Consider the following 18,515-nt stretch of genomic DNA (forward strand, 5'->3'; position numbering starts at 1 on the left):
GAAAAAATCCAAATAGTCACTATTTAGAAAACCACTACTCTGAAAGATTAGTTCAGAGCCTTTAGACCCAGAACTGGTCTGAAAGTTCCTATAAAGGAATAAAGAAGAGGTTAGAATAAAACCATTATCTGTACTAACAAAGGAACAGGAAAAATCACCCCCATCAATTCTAGATCTAAAACTGACAAGGAAAAATCCTGGGCTTGACAGGAATTCACAAAACATAGGACAGAAAAAAGAAATCCTAAGAAGACCTCATTCTGAAAGCTATTCATTAACCATGGGGGACTATATTAAAAACCAAGGGATACAGAACAGACTGAAACCAAACTTCCATAAAGAAGCTTAAACTGCCCCCAACCAGAGTCTTTGGAACAAGAGCTGCACCTTCATGCAAACTGATATAAGAGTATATTAGACTGCTCAGACATATTCCGGTTAGAACTTGGCTTCCAGACAGAACCAGATTCAAAGAGAAGGAGGAAAGAAACAAAAACAAATAATAGATTAAAATTCACCCCTGTACTTCTAGTCCTGTGCTCCTTTACCTTACATCCCATAAGAGATAATAGAATCAAAACCAGAACCAAATAACACATTTCCCTAAAAAGAAAGAGATAAAAGTCTAGATTAAGAAACCATATATGCAGACCAAGACCAAACTATTTACTTGATTGAAGCATGGCCACCAATAATTCAAACACATAATATTGAATAAAATCCTAAATTTCATGATTCAGTAGGATTCTCCTGTAAGAAACAGACAGAAGCAGCGGCAATACCCTTAGAAACAAGAGCAACGTTAGATAGGTCAGAGTGCATTAGAAAAATAATACATTTATTGCATATATTAGTCTGAGATTAAAATCTCAGTTTATAAACAATACAAACTCTTAACACTAAAGAAAAAGGTTCAAATGACCCATCTTCTAAGGCAGATTTAGGAACAGAGACAGAAGGCTACATACATAACTTTACACACACAACACCACATAGATAACGTCGCACATAACACCACATAACATAACTTTAAACACATAATGCCACATAGATAACATCACACATAATACTACATACATAATTTTACACACAACTCCACATACATAACTTTACCCATAACACCACATAGATAACATCACACAGAACACCACATAGATAATGTCACACGTAACACCACATACATAACTTTACACACAACTCCACATACATAACTTCACACATAAAACCACATACATAATGTCACACATAACACCACATATATAGCCTCACACATAACACCACATATATAATGTCATACATAACACTACATACATAACTTCAACACATAACATCACATACATAATGTCACACATGACATAACACCACATAGATAACATCACACACAACACTACATACATAACTTCACAGTCACATAACACAACATACATAACTTTACACACAACTCCACATATAACTTCCTTATACAGGATTATTACTGCAATATAATATAAATATTTTTACTTATTTTTCTTTCTTCCCCATTATTTGGGAAATGTGATTTGCATTTTTTTTTCCCTAAAAACAACATTTATGCATACCTGATACATTTCTTTCTTTCTGCATATGGAGAGTCCACAACATCATTCAATTACTTGTGGAAATATCTCTCCTGGCCAGCAGAAGGCAAAGAGCACCACAGCAAAGCTGTTAAGTATCACTCCCCTACCCACAATCCCCAGTCATTTGACTGAAGGGAAATGGGAAAAGAAATAACACAAAGGTGTAAAGGTGCCTGAGGTTTAGTAAAAAGTAACTGTCTAAAATACGGGTGGGGTCGTGGACTCTCCATATCCGAAAAGAAAGAAACTTATCAGGTAAGCATACATTTTGTTTTCTTTCCTAAGATATAGAGAGTCGACGACATCATTCAATTACTAGTGGGAGCCAATACTGCTAGAGGACACTGAATGAATAGGGAGGGAGAACAAGACAGGCAGACTTAAACAGAAGGCACCATCGCTTGAAGAACCTTTCTCCCAAAAGAAGCCCCAGCCGAGGCAAAAGTATCAAATTTGGAAAATTTGGAAAAAGTATGCAGAGAGGACCAAGTTGCAGCCTTGCAAATCTGTTCAAAAGAAGCTCCAAGAAGATGAGACAGCCCTAGTGGACTGAGCTGTAATTCTCTCAGGAGGCTGCTGTCCAACAGTCTCATAAGCAAAATGAATCATACTTCTCAACCAGAAGGAAAGAGAAGTAGCAGTAGCCTTCTTGAGCTTCCCAGAGAAACAAACAAACAGGGCAGAAGACTGGCAAAAATCCTTAGTCGCCTGTAGATAGAATTTTAGAGCACGCACAACAACAAAATTGTGCAACAGACGTTCCTTATGAGAAGAAGGATTAGGACAGTGAGAAGGAACAACAATTTCCTGATTAATATTTCTAACCGAAACCACCTTAGGGAGAAACCCTAATTTAGTACAAAGAACCGCCTTATCCACATGAAAGAAAAGGCAAGGCGAATAAAACTGCAAAGCTGAGAGTTCCAAAACTCTCCGAGCAGAAGAGATAGCAATAAGAAATAAAACCTTCCAAGATAATAACAATATCTATGGAATGCATAGACTCAAACGGAGTCTGCTGCAAAACTCTAAGACCAAGATTAAGACTTGAAGGAGGGGTAAACAGGTTTTAAACACAGGCCTGATTCTGACCAGGGCCTGACAAAAAGATTGAACATCTGGCACATCTGGCAGACGTTTGTGTAAAAAAATAGATAATGCAGAAATCTGACCTTTCAAAGTACTGACTGACAACCCTTTCTCCAGACCTTACTGAAAAAAAGACAAAATCCTAGGAATCCTGATCCTACTCCAAGAGTAGCCGTTCGATTCACACCAATAAAGGTATTTACGCCCTACCTTATGGTAAATATTTTGAGTAACAGGCTTGCAAGCCTGGATCATAGTCTCAATGACTGACTATGCTTAGACAGAACTAAGTGTTCAATCTCCAAGCAGTCAGCTTCAGAGAAATGAGATTTGGATGGAGGAACGAACCCTGAGTTAGAAGGTCCTTCCTCAGAGGTAACCTCCAAGGTGGTAGAGATGACATCTTCACTAGATCTGCATACCAGATCCTGCAAAGCCATACAGGAGCTATAAGAATTACTGATGCTCTCTTCTGTTTGATACAAGCAGTCACTCCTGCAAGGAGTGCAAATGGAGGAAACAGATAAGCTAGACGGAACACCCAAGGAACCGCTAGAGCATCTATCAGAGTGGCCTGCGGATCTCTTGACCTTGAACGAATCTCTTGACCTTGAACTGTACCTTGGAAACTTGGCGTTCTGCCAAGATGCCATCAGTTCCAACTCCAGAACCCTCCATTTGAGGGTTATCCTGGAGAACACCTCCGGATGGAGAGCCAACTCCCCCGGATGAAATGTCTGTCTGCTCAGGAAATCGCTTCCCAATTATCTACTCCTGGAATGTGGATAGCAGATAGACAACAATTGTGAGCTTTCGCCCACTGAATAATCCGAGCCACCTCCTTCATGGCTAAGGAACTCCGAGTTCCTCTCTGGTGGTTGATGTTAGCCACTGAGATGATGTTGTCCAACTGGAATCTGATAAACTGGGCTAAAGACAACTGAGGCCAAGTCATTAGAGCATTGTAAATTGCTCTCAACAAGATGTTTATGGGGAGAGCAGACTCCTCCCAAGTCCATAGACCCTGCACTTTTAACAAGTCCCAAACTGCTCCCCAGCCTAACAGGCTGGCATCCATGGTCACAATCACCCAGGAAGGTCTCCGGAAGCATGTGCCCGGAGAAATATGCTGCTGAGAAAACCATCACGGGAGAGAGTCTCTTGCCGACTGATTTAGATCTATCCTCTGAGACAGATCTGAATGGTCTCCATTCCATTGTCTGAGAATGCATAACTGCAGAGCTCTCAAATGTAATTGAGAAAAGGGAATGATGTCCATGGAAGCGACCATCAGACCAAATACCTCCATACATAGAGCTACTGATGGTTGAACAGTAGACTAAAGAGAGAGACAAGAGGAAAGAATCTTGGATTTTCTGACCTCTGTCAGATAAATTCTCATAGATAGGGAATTTAGTATAGTCCCTAAGAAAGTCACCTTTGTAGCTGGAACAAGGGAACTCTTTCCCAGATTCACTTTCCAACCGTGGGAAGGTAGAAAAGACAACAAGAGCTCTATATGAGAGTTTGCTTGTTGAAAAGATAGTGCCTCACCAAATATATCGTCCAAGTATGGCACCACAGCAATTCCTCGAGACCTGATCACTGCCAAGAGAGCCCCTAGAACCTTTGTGAAAATTCTGTTGTGGAGTTATGGCAAGGCCAAATGGAAGGGCCACAAACTGGAAGTGTTTGTCTAAAAAAGCAAATCTCAGGAATTTGTGATGATCCCTGTGGATGGGAACATGAAGATACGCATCCTTCAGGTCTATAGTTGTCATAAACTGACCCTCTTGAACCAAAGGAAAAAGGGAACAAATGGTTTCCATCTTGAAGGACAGTACCCTGAGAAACTTGTTGAGACATTTTAGGTCCAAAATGGGTCTAAAAGTTCCCTCTTTTTTGGGAACCATAAACAGATTTGAATAAAATCCCAGACCCTGTTCCCTTACTGGAACTGGAACAATCACTCCCAGGGTGAAAAGGTCCTGAATGCAGTTCAAGAATGCCTCTTTTTTACCTGGTCTGTTGATAATCTTGAGAGGTGAAATCTGTCCCTAGGAAGGCAAGATTTGAATTCTATTTTGTAACCCTGAGAAACTATGTCCACAGCCAAAGGATCTGGGACATCTCGTATCCATGTTTGAGAAAACAGGGAAAGTCTGCCCCCCACTTGATCCGATCCCGGACCGGGGGCAGAGCCTTCATGCTGACATAGACTCAGCAGTGGACTTTTTAGACTGCTTTCCCTTGTTCCAAGACTAATTGGGTTTCCGAGAAGACTTGGACTGTTCCTTCTTGTAAGAGGAAGAAAAAGACTTTTGACCTCTGAAGTTTCGAAAGGAACGAGAATTACTTTGACGTCCTTTAGGTCTATGCTTCTTGTCTTGAGGTAGAGAAGACCCCTTCCCACCCGTAATCTCAGAAATTTCTGCCAAACTGGGTCCAAACAAGGTTTTACCCTTGTAAGGAAGTGCCAGAAGTTTGGACTTGGAGGTAACATCAGCTGACCAAAATTTAAGTCACAAAGCCCTGCAGGCTAGGATAGTGAAGCCAGACATCTTGGCTTCCAGTCTAATAACTTGCATGTTAGCATCAGAAATAAAAGAATTGGATAATTTGAGAGCTTTAATCCTATCTTGGATCTCCTCCAACGGAATCTCTACTATAATAGACTCAGACAATCACATCACACAAATATGATGCTACACTCGCTACTGTGGCAATACAAACTGCAGGTTGCCATTGAAGATCCTGATGAACATACATCTTCTTGAAATAAGCCTCCAGCTTCTTGTCCATGGGATCCTTAAAGGAACAGCTACCCTCTATAGGGATTGTAGTTCTCTTAGCCAGAGTAGAAATAGCCCCTTCTACTTTAGGCACCATGCGCCATAAATCTCTTGACAACAACAGATTAATCAGTCGTCCAAATTAGTCAATACCTCCTTCAATAGTACACGAGGGTGTTCAAGCTTAAATCTGAAGTTTACCTCTTCAGTATCAGGCAAAGGAATTACACTGTCTGAATCTGAGATTTCACCCTCAGAAGATACCGAGGTATCCTCCCCATCAGACTTATGAGGGGGGACAACCTGCGTATCAGCAGCTTAAACAGATACTTTACTATCTGATAAGTGTTTAGTTTTACTCTTGCGTTTTCCCAATACAGGAAAAGCAGATAATGCTGCAGATACCGCAGAAGATATATGTGCAGAAAAAATCTGCTTGCAAATATACCCCTCCAGGAGATTGAGAGGAACTGCAGGGCACTGCATGTGACGCCATTAAGGCTTGGGACGTTTGAGGAGAAAGCTGTGACATTGCTTGAATAGCATTAACCTGAGAGACTTCATTGGGCACAGAGGGCAACAATTTATCTTTATTTTGCAAAGCTTTATCTAAGCAAACAGCATAGAATTGTATAGACAAAGCAATTTATGCCTCAAGGCATAACAGGCATCTATCACAAGCAGGGGATTCTTGACCATATCAATATAGCATATAAAAAATTCCCCCAAGAAAAAACAATTTAGAAAAAAGAAAAAAATTGTTTGAATACAAGAAAATACTGTCACTTTAAGAGGAACGTTTAAACTTACAGCTAAAAAAACGCTACCAAAAAAAAACAAAAAAAAAACAACAACAATATCAAATACAGGCTACCTCTATGTCCCAGATATACTGGAATGCCCTATCTGACCTCCGGAGTCAAAAATCGAAAGGAGAACCATACACAGAACCTTCCTGTCTCACACACTGAATCAGTAATGCTGGAAAAAACAAAGACTCCGCTCAGCTTAGTAAACTGAAAGCGGAAGAGTGGGTCACATGACCATCCGGCCCAAACAACAACGCAGCTGAATAAAAAGCCCGTGCTTCTACAAAAAGACCGGCAACATGTTTTTAAAATAGAACGTTCTGTACAAAAACACGCCCAGATCTTGAGAGAAAAAGGTCTGAACGGCATATTCACTGTCTGCACATACTAAAGTGAATTAAACGCTGTGACCTGCATGCAGCTGCAAGCTCTATACTTGTGTGTGCACACACAAGCCCCCATATAAAAGATACAAGAGAAATAAAAATAAAGGCTAAGCATACATTCTGAAAGCCCTTATTTACCCTTCAGTCTCCAAGTCACCAGTGCCTGCACCCTGCCAAGAAAAACATAACTAAAGGATATAAAATGTCCCAAAAATAAATTGCATCAAAATCTTCTTGAAGCGCAAGTCTCCAATACCTAGAAGACAAAAGCACTTACCTGCAATCCAAATGTCAGACAGGACGACAGCTCACAAGGCGTGAAAGGACACATACTCCTTACAGAGACTGTAGAAAAAAAAGAAATAACAGAGTAGCCAATTTCGGATTTCTGTAACAAGGGCAGCAATATGTTTGGAAATAAAGTAAGGACCACCTCACAACTTCCTAACTGCTTAAAAGCTACCACTACTCTACTAAAGAGATTGACGTGGACTCAGCTAAACCTAAATCCTTGCTTGCAGGGAAAAGTACCCAAAAAAAGGAATTCATTTCTTCGGACAACAAAACTTCACAAAGAGAATGATTGGGGATTGTGAGTAGGGGAGTGATACTTAACAGCTTTGCTGTGGTGCTCTTTGCCTCCTCCTGCTGGCCAGGAGAGATATTCCCACTAGTAATTAAATGATGTTGTGGACTCTCCATATCTTTGGAAAGAAACATAATTTGCTTATAATAAGATTCCACCACACTTAGAAGACGTTTCACCATGATAGCATCTTTATTTCTGTATTTATTCTTTATTTTCAGCTTTGACCTGAACCTTAAAAATACTGGCCGTGAGCTTTTTTTCCATTGTGGTGGTAAACTTTGGACACGGATGATAAAAACCTTTATCTCCTTTAAAGATTTTTATTTTACCACCAGTTTCAGACTTTACAACCTCAATGAAAACTAGGCCCATGCCGGTAAAATAGACTGGCATGATAATATTTTGTTATCAGGATAATATATTTTTCTTGCATAGCTAAATTGTGTGAAGCTTATCCAAATTTCATATTGCAAATTATTCTTATTGCCTTATACTGCAGTAATTGTTCCAAGCACATTAATAAATGCCTCACACATAGGGCTCGGTTTATCAAGCCCTTCTCCCCCCTTTGACCGCTGCTTCCCTGCCCTGTTCTTCTCCACCTCTTAGAATTTCAATCTGAGATTGACAGCTCCTGCCCGAGTGTAATTGGCTGTATGTGGGCAGGGGGGCGGGGTTGCACAAGAGAGCACAGGAGCGCTCATGGTAAATGCGGACAGCAAAATGCTGACCACCAGAGGAGAAGCCAAGCGCACAGGGGCGAATATTTACGCCCCTCTCTGCCACAGGATGATAAATAGAGCCCATAGTGAAAAGGCCAAGGGCACTGATGCTTATCTCCAGGCTGCTTCACACAGACACTGGTGCAGTTACTGTTTAAATTGTTATTTGTATAAAATAATTGTAAATAAAGTTTTTGTATTGTCTTTCATTTGGTAATAGGTTTGGTTTAATCACTCGGTGCATATTTATGACGTAGCATAAGTAGTTGATCACTGATTTATTAACACAATTATTTTTGCTATTGCTGATTACATATTTCTATAGTTTGTCTTTTTATTGGTTTACTTTTGTTAGTAAATTGCATTTATAATTCATGGCTGGCATTCTCTTATTTTAATTGTTCTTTGGAGGCCAAATGCAAAAAGAGTTTGGTAACATTTCTATTCTTGTGCACATTATTACAATTTGGGGAAATAGTTATCATACACACAGATGAAGTATTCTGTCTAAAATGTTCAACAGTTTTACAATGATAAGTTAAAGGGACAGTCTACTTGATTTGTTATTGTTTAAAAAGATAGATAACACATTAACTATCCATTCCCTAGCTTTGCACAACCAACATTGTTATATTAATATACTTTATAACCTCTAAGATTGCCTGTATCTAAGCCTCTGCAGGCCGCCCCTTATCTCAGTTTTTTTCAGCTTTTTGCAATCTTGCAATACAGTGAAACAGTTCTAGTTCATGTGTGTTTTATACACATGAACTATCAATTGTTTACTGTCCTTTTAAGCTTGTTGTAAATTTGTCAAACCACAGTGTATGTACTCAGTTTTATAATCACATCTTCATTTAAAGCCCCCCTTAGTAAACTCTTAAAGTACAGCAAAGTCAATATAAGTTATTATTTTTAATTTGTTTGAATTACAGTTCCCACAATGCTTCCAGAAGTCAAGTCAAGTTCGAACACTACATCTGATCCAGGCACCAACACTACAGTCACAGAAAGTGCAGAAGAGAAACAAAATGATTCAACATCTATAAAACCCAGTGGTTTTACCTCTTCATTTTCAACATTGTCTACTCTTCCAAACATTCTACCAAAGGGTGATGGCTTAAGCCAAACTACAATGAAAAGCTCTTATTCCACAGCTGTTTCCAAACAACCATCTATTGCAATACCTTCATCAACCTCAAAAGTCAAATTGACTGAAGATGCTATTCAGGTAAAACTACAACTCTCCTCAGTAAGCAGACAATCGGCTAGATTTAGAGTTTTGTCGGTAACGACCCGCGTAGCTAACGCTGGCTTTTTTTCTCCCGCACCTTTTAAATACCGCTGGTATTGAGAGTTCACAGAAGGGCTGCGTTAGGCTCCAAAAAGGGAGCATATAGCATATTTACCGCCACTGCAACTCTCAATACCAGCGGTGCTTACGGATGCGGCCAGCTTCAAAAACGTGCTCGTGCACGATTCTCCCATAGGAAACAATGGGGCTGTTTGAGCTAAACACCTAGCCTTACACTTATTAACCCCTAATCTGCCGCCCCTGCTATCGCTGACACCTGCATATTTTTTTAACCCCTAATCTGCCGCTCCGTACACCGCCGCAACCTACATTATCCCTATGAACACCTAATCTGCTGCCCCTAACACCGCCAACCCCTATATTATATTTATTAACCCCTAATCTGCCCCCCACAATGTCGCCGCCAGCTACCTACAATAATTAACCCCTAATCTGCCGACCGGACCTCACTGCTACTATAATAAATGTATTAACCCCTAAAGCTAAGTCTAACCCTAACACGAACACCCCCCCCTAAGTTAAATATAATTTGAAACTAACGAAATAAATTAACTCTTATTAAATAAATTAAACCTATTCAAAGCTAAATACTTACCTGTAAAATAAACCCTAATATAGCTACAATATAAATTATAATTATATTGTAGCTATTTTAGGATTAATATTTATTTTACAGGCAACTTTGTATTTATTTTAACCAGGTACAATAGCTATTAAATAGTTAATAACTATTTAATAGCTACCTAGTTAAAATAAGTACAAAATTACATGTAAAATAAATCCTAACCTAAGTTACAATTAAACCTAACACTACACTATCAATAAATTAATTAAATAAAATACCTACAATTACCTACAATTAAACCTAACACTACACTATCAATAAATTAATTAAATACAATACCTACAAATAAATACAATTAAATAAACTAACTAAAGTACAAAAAATAAAAAAATATTTACAAACATTAGAAAAATATTACAACAATTTTAAACTAATTACACCTACTCTAAGCCCCCTAATAAAATAACAAAGACCCCCAAAATAAAAAAATGCCCTACCCTATTCTAAAATTAAAATAGAAAAGCTCTTTTACCTTACCAGCCCTGAAAAGGGCCTTTTGCGGGGCATGCCCCACAGAATTCAGCTCTTTTGCCTGTAAAAGAAAAACATACAATACCCCCCCAACATTACAACCCACCACCCACATACCCCTAATCTAACCCAAACCCCCCTTAAATAAACCTAACACTAAGCCCCTGAAGATCTTCCTACCTTATCTTCACCACACCGGGTATCAGCGATTGGTCCAGGCTCCTATGTCTTGATCCAAACCTACATTATCCCTATGAACACCTAATCTGCTGCCCCTAACACCGCCGACCCCTATATTATATTTATTAACCCCTAATCTGCCCCCCACAATGTTGCCGCCAGCTACCTACAATAATTAACCCCTAATCTGCTGACCGGACCTCACTGCTACTATAATAAATGTATTAACCCCTAAAGCTAAGTCTAACCCTAACACTAACACCCCCCTAAGTTAAATATAATTTAAATCTAACGAAATAAATTAACTCTTATTAAATAAATTAATCCTATTTAAAGCTAAATACTTACCTGTAAAATAAACCCTAATATAGCTACAATATAAATTATAATTATATTGTAGCTATTTTAGGATTAATATTTATTTTACAGGCAACTTTGTATTTATTTTAACCAGGTACAATAGCTATTAAATAGTTAATAACTATTTAATAGCTACCTAGTTAAAATAAGTACAAAATTACATGTAAAATAAATCCTAACCTAAGTTACAATTAAACCTAACACTACACTATCAATAAATTAATTAAATAAAATACCTACAATTACCTACAATTAAACCTAACACTACACTATCAATAAATGAATTAAATACAATACCTACAAATAAATACAATTAAATAAACTAACTAAAGTACAAAAAAGAAAAAAGAACTAAGTTACAAAAAATAAAAAAATATTTACAAACATTAGAAAAATATTGCAACAATTTTAAACTAATTACACCTACTCTAAGCCCCCTAATAAAATAACAAAGACCCCCAAAATAAAAAATGCCCTACCCTATTCTAAAATTAAAATAGAAAAGCTCTTTTACCTTACCAGCCCTGAAAAGGGCCTTTTGCGGGGCATACCCCAAAAAATTCAGCTCTTTTGCCTGTAAAAAAAAAACATACAATACCCCCCCCCCAACATTACAACCCACATACCCCTAATCTAACCCAAACCCCCCTTAAATAAACCTAACACTAAGCCCCTGAAGATCTTTCTACCTTATCTTCACCACACCGGGTATCAGCGATTGGTCCAGGCTCCTATGTCTTGATCCAAGCCCAAGCGGGGGGCTGAAGATGTCCATGATCCGGCTGAAGTCTTGATCCAAGCGGTAGCTGAAGAGGTCCATGATCCGACTGAAGTCTTCATCCAAGTGGGAGCTGAAGAGGTCCATGAGCCAGCTGAAGTCTTCTATCAAGCGGCATCTTCAATCTTCTTTCTTCCGGATACATGTTCATCCCGCCGACGCGGAACATCCATCTTTACCGACGACTTCCCGACGAATGACGATTCCTTTAAGGTCAAGATGACGTACCTCGAATTCCGATTGGCTGATAGGATTCTATCAGCCAATCGGAATTAAGGTAGGAAAAATCTGATTGGCTGATGGAATCAGCCAATCAGATTTAAGTTCAATCCGATTGACTGGATCATGGACCTCTTCAGCTCCCGCTTGGATGAAGACTTCAGTCGGATCATGGACCTCTTCAGCTCCCGCTTGGATGAAGACTTCAGCCGGATCATGGACCTCTTCAGCTCCCGCTTGGATCAAGACTTCAACCGGATCATGGACATCTTCAGCCCCCCGCTTGGGCTTGGATCAAGACATTGGAGCCTGGACCAATCGCCGATACCCGGTGTGGTGAAGATAAGGTAGGAAGAGCTTCAGGGGCTTAGTGTTAGGTTTATTTAAGGGGGGTTTGGGTTAGATTAGGGGTATGTGGGTGGTGGGTTGTAATGTTGGGGGGGTATTGTATGGGTTTTTTTTACAGGCAAAAGAGCTGAATTCTTTGGGGCATGCCCCGCAAAAGGCCCTTTTCAGGGCTGGTAAGGTAAAAGAGCTTTTCTATTTTAATTTTAGAATAGGGTAGGGCATTTTTTATTTTGGGGGGCTTTGTTATTTTATTAGGGGGCTTAGAGTAGGTGTAATTAGTTTAAAATTGTTGTAATATTTTTCTAATGTTTGTAAATATTTTTTTATTTTTTGTAACTTAGTTCTTTTTTATTTTTTGTACTTTAGTTAGTTTATTTAATTGTATTTATTTGTAGGTATTGTATTTAATTAATTTATTGATAGTGTAGTGTTAGGTTTAATTGTAGGTAATTGTAGGTATTTTATTTAATTAATTTATTGATAGTGTAGTGTTAGGTTTAATTGTAACATAGGTTAGGATTTATTTTACAGGTAATTTTGTAATTATTTTAACTAGGTAACTATTAAATAGTTATTAACTATTTAATAGCTATTGTACCTGGTTAAAATAAATACAAAGTTGCCTGTAAAATAAATATTAATTCTAAAATAGCTACAATATAATTATAATTTATATTGTAGCTATATTAGGGTTTATTTTACAGGTAAGTATTTAGCTTTAAATAGGAATAATTTATTTAATAAGAGTTAATTTATTTCGTTAGATTTAAATTATATTTAACTTAGGGGGGGTGTTAGGGTTAAGGTTAGACTTAGCTTTAGGGGTTAATAAATGTATTAGAGTAGCGGTGAGGTCCGGTCGGCAGATTAGGGGTTAATACTTGAAGTTAGGTGTCGGCGATGTTAGGGAGGGCAGATTAGGGGTTAATACTATTTATTATAGGGTTATTGAGGCGGGAGTGAGGCGGATTAGGGGTTAATACATTTATTATAGTAGCGGTGAGGTCCGGTCGGCAGATTAGGGGTTAATAATTGTAGGTAGGTTGAGGCGACGTTGGGGGCGGCAGATTAGGGGTTAATAAATATAATATAGGGGTCGGCGGTGTTAGGGGCAGCAGATTAGAGGTTCATAGGGATAACGTAGGTTGCGGCGGTGTATGGAGCGGCAGATTAGGGGTTAAAAAAAATTAATAGAGTGGCGGAGATGTGGGGGGACCTCGGTTTAGGGGTACATAGGTAGTTTATGGGTGTTAGTGTACGTTAGAGCACAGTAGTTAAGAGCTTTATAAACCGGCGTTAGCCCAGAAAGCTCTTAACTCCTGACTTTTTTCTGCGGCTGGAGTTTTGTCGTTAGATTTCTAACGCTCACTTCAGCCAAGACTCTAAATACCAGCGTTAGAAAGATCCCATTGAAAAGATAGGATACGCAAATGGCGTAGGGGGATCTGCAGTATGGAAAAGTCGCAGCTGTAAATTGAGCGTTAGACCCTTTCCTGACTGACTGGTTTTGACGGCTAACGCCAAACTCTAAATTTAGCCGAATATGTTTCATTGGGCATGGCTATGAATTTACTTGAGTTCATGTTACTTGATATTAAATTTTTTCTATGAACAGTAAATATAGAAAACATACTGAGGCAAGCAACAAGTATTATATCACGAGTTACCCGATTTTGTGAAAGTAAGGGTTAAACACAAAAAAAGAAACCACACTGTAGTCTATACTAGTCCCAGAAAATGACCAAAAATACCCTTTTAAATGGACATGTTACCCATATTCTAAATCACTTTCAAGTTATTCAGCATTTGGGTAGCATATCCCTTAAAAACAACCTGCATTTATCTCTGTTGCTAACAGCCAGAACTGGGGAGTCAGAAAAATAACAATTTGACAAAAAATCTGTATAAATGAAGAATGTCCAGTGATGAATAACATCGTTCAGATATTAGATGAAAGAAAAACGTAATATTTATTATGAACAAAAACAAAATAGTTACACTGCATTGTATATACAAAGAAAGTGAACTGAACAAACAAAATTACAAACAGATTAAAAGAGAAAGAAAATAAGAGAACCAGCATGTTTTTTCTATCCCAAGGGGGATTGGAGAAAGAGGATATCTATCTACACAGGGGCTTAACTACAGGGGTCTCAGCGGTCTCAACTGAGAACGGGCCCAACCTCAAGAGGCAACATCCAGGCCCTGCTATTGGTTTACAATATGGTGGCAGGGTTTTCAAGATGGCCGCTACAGTGTTGTGGCACAGAAAAACTGTACATTTCCTCTTGAACAGGCTAACCAAGTCAGAAAGGTATCTTGCAGTCACAAAGAAGCAGCTCCTCCTCCTTTTTGGCTGCAAATAGCAAGAAATGGTTGTTGAAATGGTAGGCCCAACCACAACCTTTGCCCTGGGGCCCAGCGAAATCTAGTTAAGCCCCTGCATCCATACAATGGTCTATTTTCAACAAAGTGAATGACAAATTTTCTGTTTAACAGTAAACGTTAAACACATTTTGTTTAATTTCTAATTACTAGCTCAGGCCTTCTTTCTGGTGGGCCAGGCTTAACCCCATAACAACCGAGGACGTGCAGGGTACGTCCTCCAAAAAAATACACTTAACGACCTGAGGAAGTACCCTGCACGTCCTCAGTCTCTGAAATATTTTTATCATTCCGATGCAGAGAGAGCCACCTTCTTAGTAGCAGAGGGGGGGGCGGGATCGTGGGGGGTGTAGCCGGGGGCGCGTACGGACACGCGCACGTGCATGGGGGGGGCAGGCACGTGCACGGGTAGGGAGCGGGTGGGAACCGCTACACTGCAGAAAAATATTTACGAAAAAGTGGCAGAGAGGGGGAAATTAAAGATTAATAAAAAGAATCTAAGGGATCTGGGAGGTGTGGGGGTTGGTCTTTAGGTGTGGCAAGCTACACTACAGAAAAAAAAATCTATTTTATTGTAAACTGGTTACTGGCAGACAGCTACCAGTACCCAAGATGGCTACCAATAAGTTAGAGGGGGAGGGTTAGAGAGCTGTTTGGGGGGGATCAGGGAGGTTGAGGGCTAAGGGGGGATCCTACAGAGCAGCATATGTAAATATGCTTAAAAAATAAAAATCTAAAAATCAAAGATAGCTTTTATTTTAGTACTGGCAGACTCTCTGTCAGTACTTAACATGGCGGGGACAATTGTGGAGTGGGGGAGGGAAGAGAGCTGTTTGGGAAGGATCAGGGGGTGTAATGTGTCAGATGGGAGGCTGATCTCTACACTAAAGCTAAAATTAACCATGCAAGCTCCCTACAAGCTACCTAATTAACCCCTTCACTGCTAGCCATAATACACCTGTGATGCGCAGCGGCATTTAGCGCCCTTCTAAATACCAAAAAGCAACGCCAAAGCCATATATGTCTGCTATTTCTAAACAAAGGGGATCCCAGAGAAGCATTTACAACCATTTGTGCCATACTTGCACAAGCTGTTTGTAAATAATTTCAGTGAGAAACCTAAAATTGTGAAAAATTTTAGTTTTTTTTTTTATTTGATTGCATTTGGCGGTGAAATGGTGGCATGAAATATACCAAAATGGGCCTAGATCAATACTTGGGGTTGTCTACTACACTACACTAAAGCTAAAATTAACCCTACAAGCTCCCTACATGCTCCCTAATTAACCCCTTCACTGCTGGGCATAATACACGTGAGGTGCGCAGTGGCATTTAGCGTCCTTCTAAGTACCAAAAACCAACGCCAAAGCCATATATGTCTGCTATTTCTAAACAAAGGGGATCCCAGAGAAGCATTTACAACCATTTATGCCATAATTGCACAAGTTGTTTGTAAATAATTTCAATGAGAAACCTAAAGTTTTTTTAAAAAATTGTGAAAAAGTGAACAATTTTCTTTATTTGGTCGCATTTGGCAGTGAAATGGTGGCATGAAAGATACCAAAATGGGCCTAGATCAATACTATGGGATGTCTTCTAAGAAAAAATATTTACATGTCAAGGGATATTCAGGGATTCCTGAAAGATATCAGTGTCCCAATGTAACTAGTGTTAATTTTGAAAAAAAGTGGTTTGGAAATAGCAAAGTGCTACTTGTATTTATTGCCCTATAACTTGCAAAAAAGCAAAGAACATGTAAACATTGGGTATTTCTAAACTCAGGACAAAATTTGGAAACTATTTAGCATGGGTGTTTTTTGGTGGTTGTAGATATGTAACAGATTTTAGGGGTCAAAGTTAGAAAAACATAATTTATGTAAGAACTTACCTGATAAATTCATTTCTTTCATAATGGCAAAAGTCCATGAGCTAGTGACATATGGGATATACAATCCTACCAGGAGGGGCAAAGTTTCCCAAACCTCAAAATGCCTATAAATACACCCCTCACCACACCCACAATTCAGTTTAACGAATAGCCAAGCAGTGGGAGGATAAAGAAAGGAGTAGAAAGCATCAACAAAGGAAATTTGGAAATAATTGTGCTTTATACAAAAAATCATAACCACCATAAAAAGGGTGGGCCTCATGGACTCTTGCCAATATGAAAGAAATGAATTTATCAGGTAAGTTCTTACATAAATTATGTTTTCTTTCATGTAATTGGCAAGAGTCCATGAGCTAGTGACATATGGGATATCAATACCCAAGATGTGGAGTCTTCCACTCAAGAGTCACTAGAGAGGGAGGGAATAAAATAAAAACAGCCATATTCCGCTGAAAAAATAATCCACAACCCAAAAAATAAGTTATTTTCACTTTGAAAAAAAAAACTTAAATCAAAAGCAGAAGAATCAAACTGAAACAGCTGCCTGAAGAACTTTTCTACCAAAAACTGCTTCCGAAGAAGCAAATACATCAAAATGGTAGAATTTAGTAAATGTATGCAAAGAGGACCAAGTTGCTGCTTTGCAAATCTGATTAACTGAAGCTTCATTCCTAAAAGCCCACGAAGTGGAGACTGATCTAGTAGAGTGAGCTGTAATTCTCTGAGGCGGGGGTTTGACCCGACTCCAAATAAGCTTGATGAATCAAAAGTTTCAAGCCAAGGAAATAGCAGAAGCTTTCTGACCTTTCCTAGTACCAGAAAATAAAACAAATAAACTGGAAGTCTTCCTGAAATTTTTAGTAGCTTCCACATAACATTTCAAAGCTCTTACCACATCCAAAGAATGTAAGGATCTCTCCAAAGAATTCTTAGGATTAGGACACAAGGAAGGAACAACAATTTCTCTATTAATGTTGTTAGAATTCACAAGCTTAGGTAAAAATTGAAAAGAAGTCTGCAAAACTGCCTTATCCTGATGAAAAATCAGAAAAGGAGACTCAAAAGATAGAGCAGATAGCTCAGAAACTCTTCTAGCAGAAGAAATAGCCAAAAGGAACAACACTTTCCAGGAAAGTAGTTTAATGTCCAAAGAATGCATAGGCTCAAATGGAGGAGCCTGTAAAGCCTTCAGAACTAAATTAAGACTCCAAGGAGGAGAAATTGATTTAATGACAGGCTTAATACGAACTAAAGCCTGTACAAAACAGTGAATATCAGGAAGAATAGCAATCTTTCTGTGAAATAAAACAGAAAGAGCGGAGATTTGTCCTTTCAAGGAACTTGCAGACAAACCCTTATCCAAACCATCCTGAAGAAACTGTAAAATTCTAGGAATTCTAAAAGAATGCCAGGAGAATTTATGAGAAGAACACCACGAAATGTAAGTCTTCCAAACTCTAGAATAAATCTTTCTAGAAACAGATTTACGAGCTTGTAACATAGTATTAATCACTGAGTCAGAGAAACCTCTATGACTTAGAACTAAGCGTTCAATTTCCATACCTTCAAATTTAATGATTTGAGATCCTGATGGAAAAACGGACCTTGAGATAGTAGGTCCGGCCGTAACGGAAGTGGCCAAGGCAGGCAACTGGACATCTGAACCAGATCCGCATACCAAAACCTGTGTGGCCATGCTGGAGCCACCAGCAACACAAAAGACTGTTCCATGATGATTTTGGAGATCACTCTTGGAAGGAGAACTAGAGGCGGAAAGATGTAAGCAGGTTGATAACACCAAGGAAGTGTCAGCACATCCACTGCTTCCGCCTGAACATCCCTGGACCTGGACAGGTATCTGGGAAGTTTCTTGTTTAGATGAGAGGCCATGAGATCTATCTCTGGAAGCCCCCACATCTGAACAATCTGAGAAAACACATCTGGATGGAGAGACCACTCCC

At 39.0% G+C, this 18,515-nt stretch overlaps 1 protein-coding gene across 1 annotated transcript in view; it reads left to right on the forward strand.

Moving 5' to 3' along the window:
- PODXL (podocalyxin like) overlaps positions 1-18,515 on the forward strand; it is a 238,120-nt gene that overhangs the window by 117,805 nt on the left and 101,800 nt on the right. Inside the window, exon 3 of the mRNA XM_053716395.1 lies at positions 8,921-9,216. Within this exon, the coding sequence (XP_053572370.1) occupies positions 8,921-9,216 (296 nt within the window). The remainder of the gene's footprint in view (positions 1-8,920; positions 9,217-18,515) is intronic.

Source organism: Bombina bombina, chromosome 6, assembly GCF_027579735.1.
Source record: "Bombina bombina isolate aBomBom1 chromosome 6, aBomBom1.pri, whole genome shotgun sequence".
Classification (NCBI taxonomy): Eukaryota; Metazoa; Chordata; class Amphibia; order Anura; family Bombinatoridae; genus Bombina; species Bombina bombina.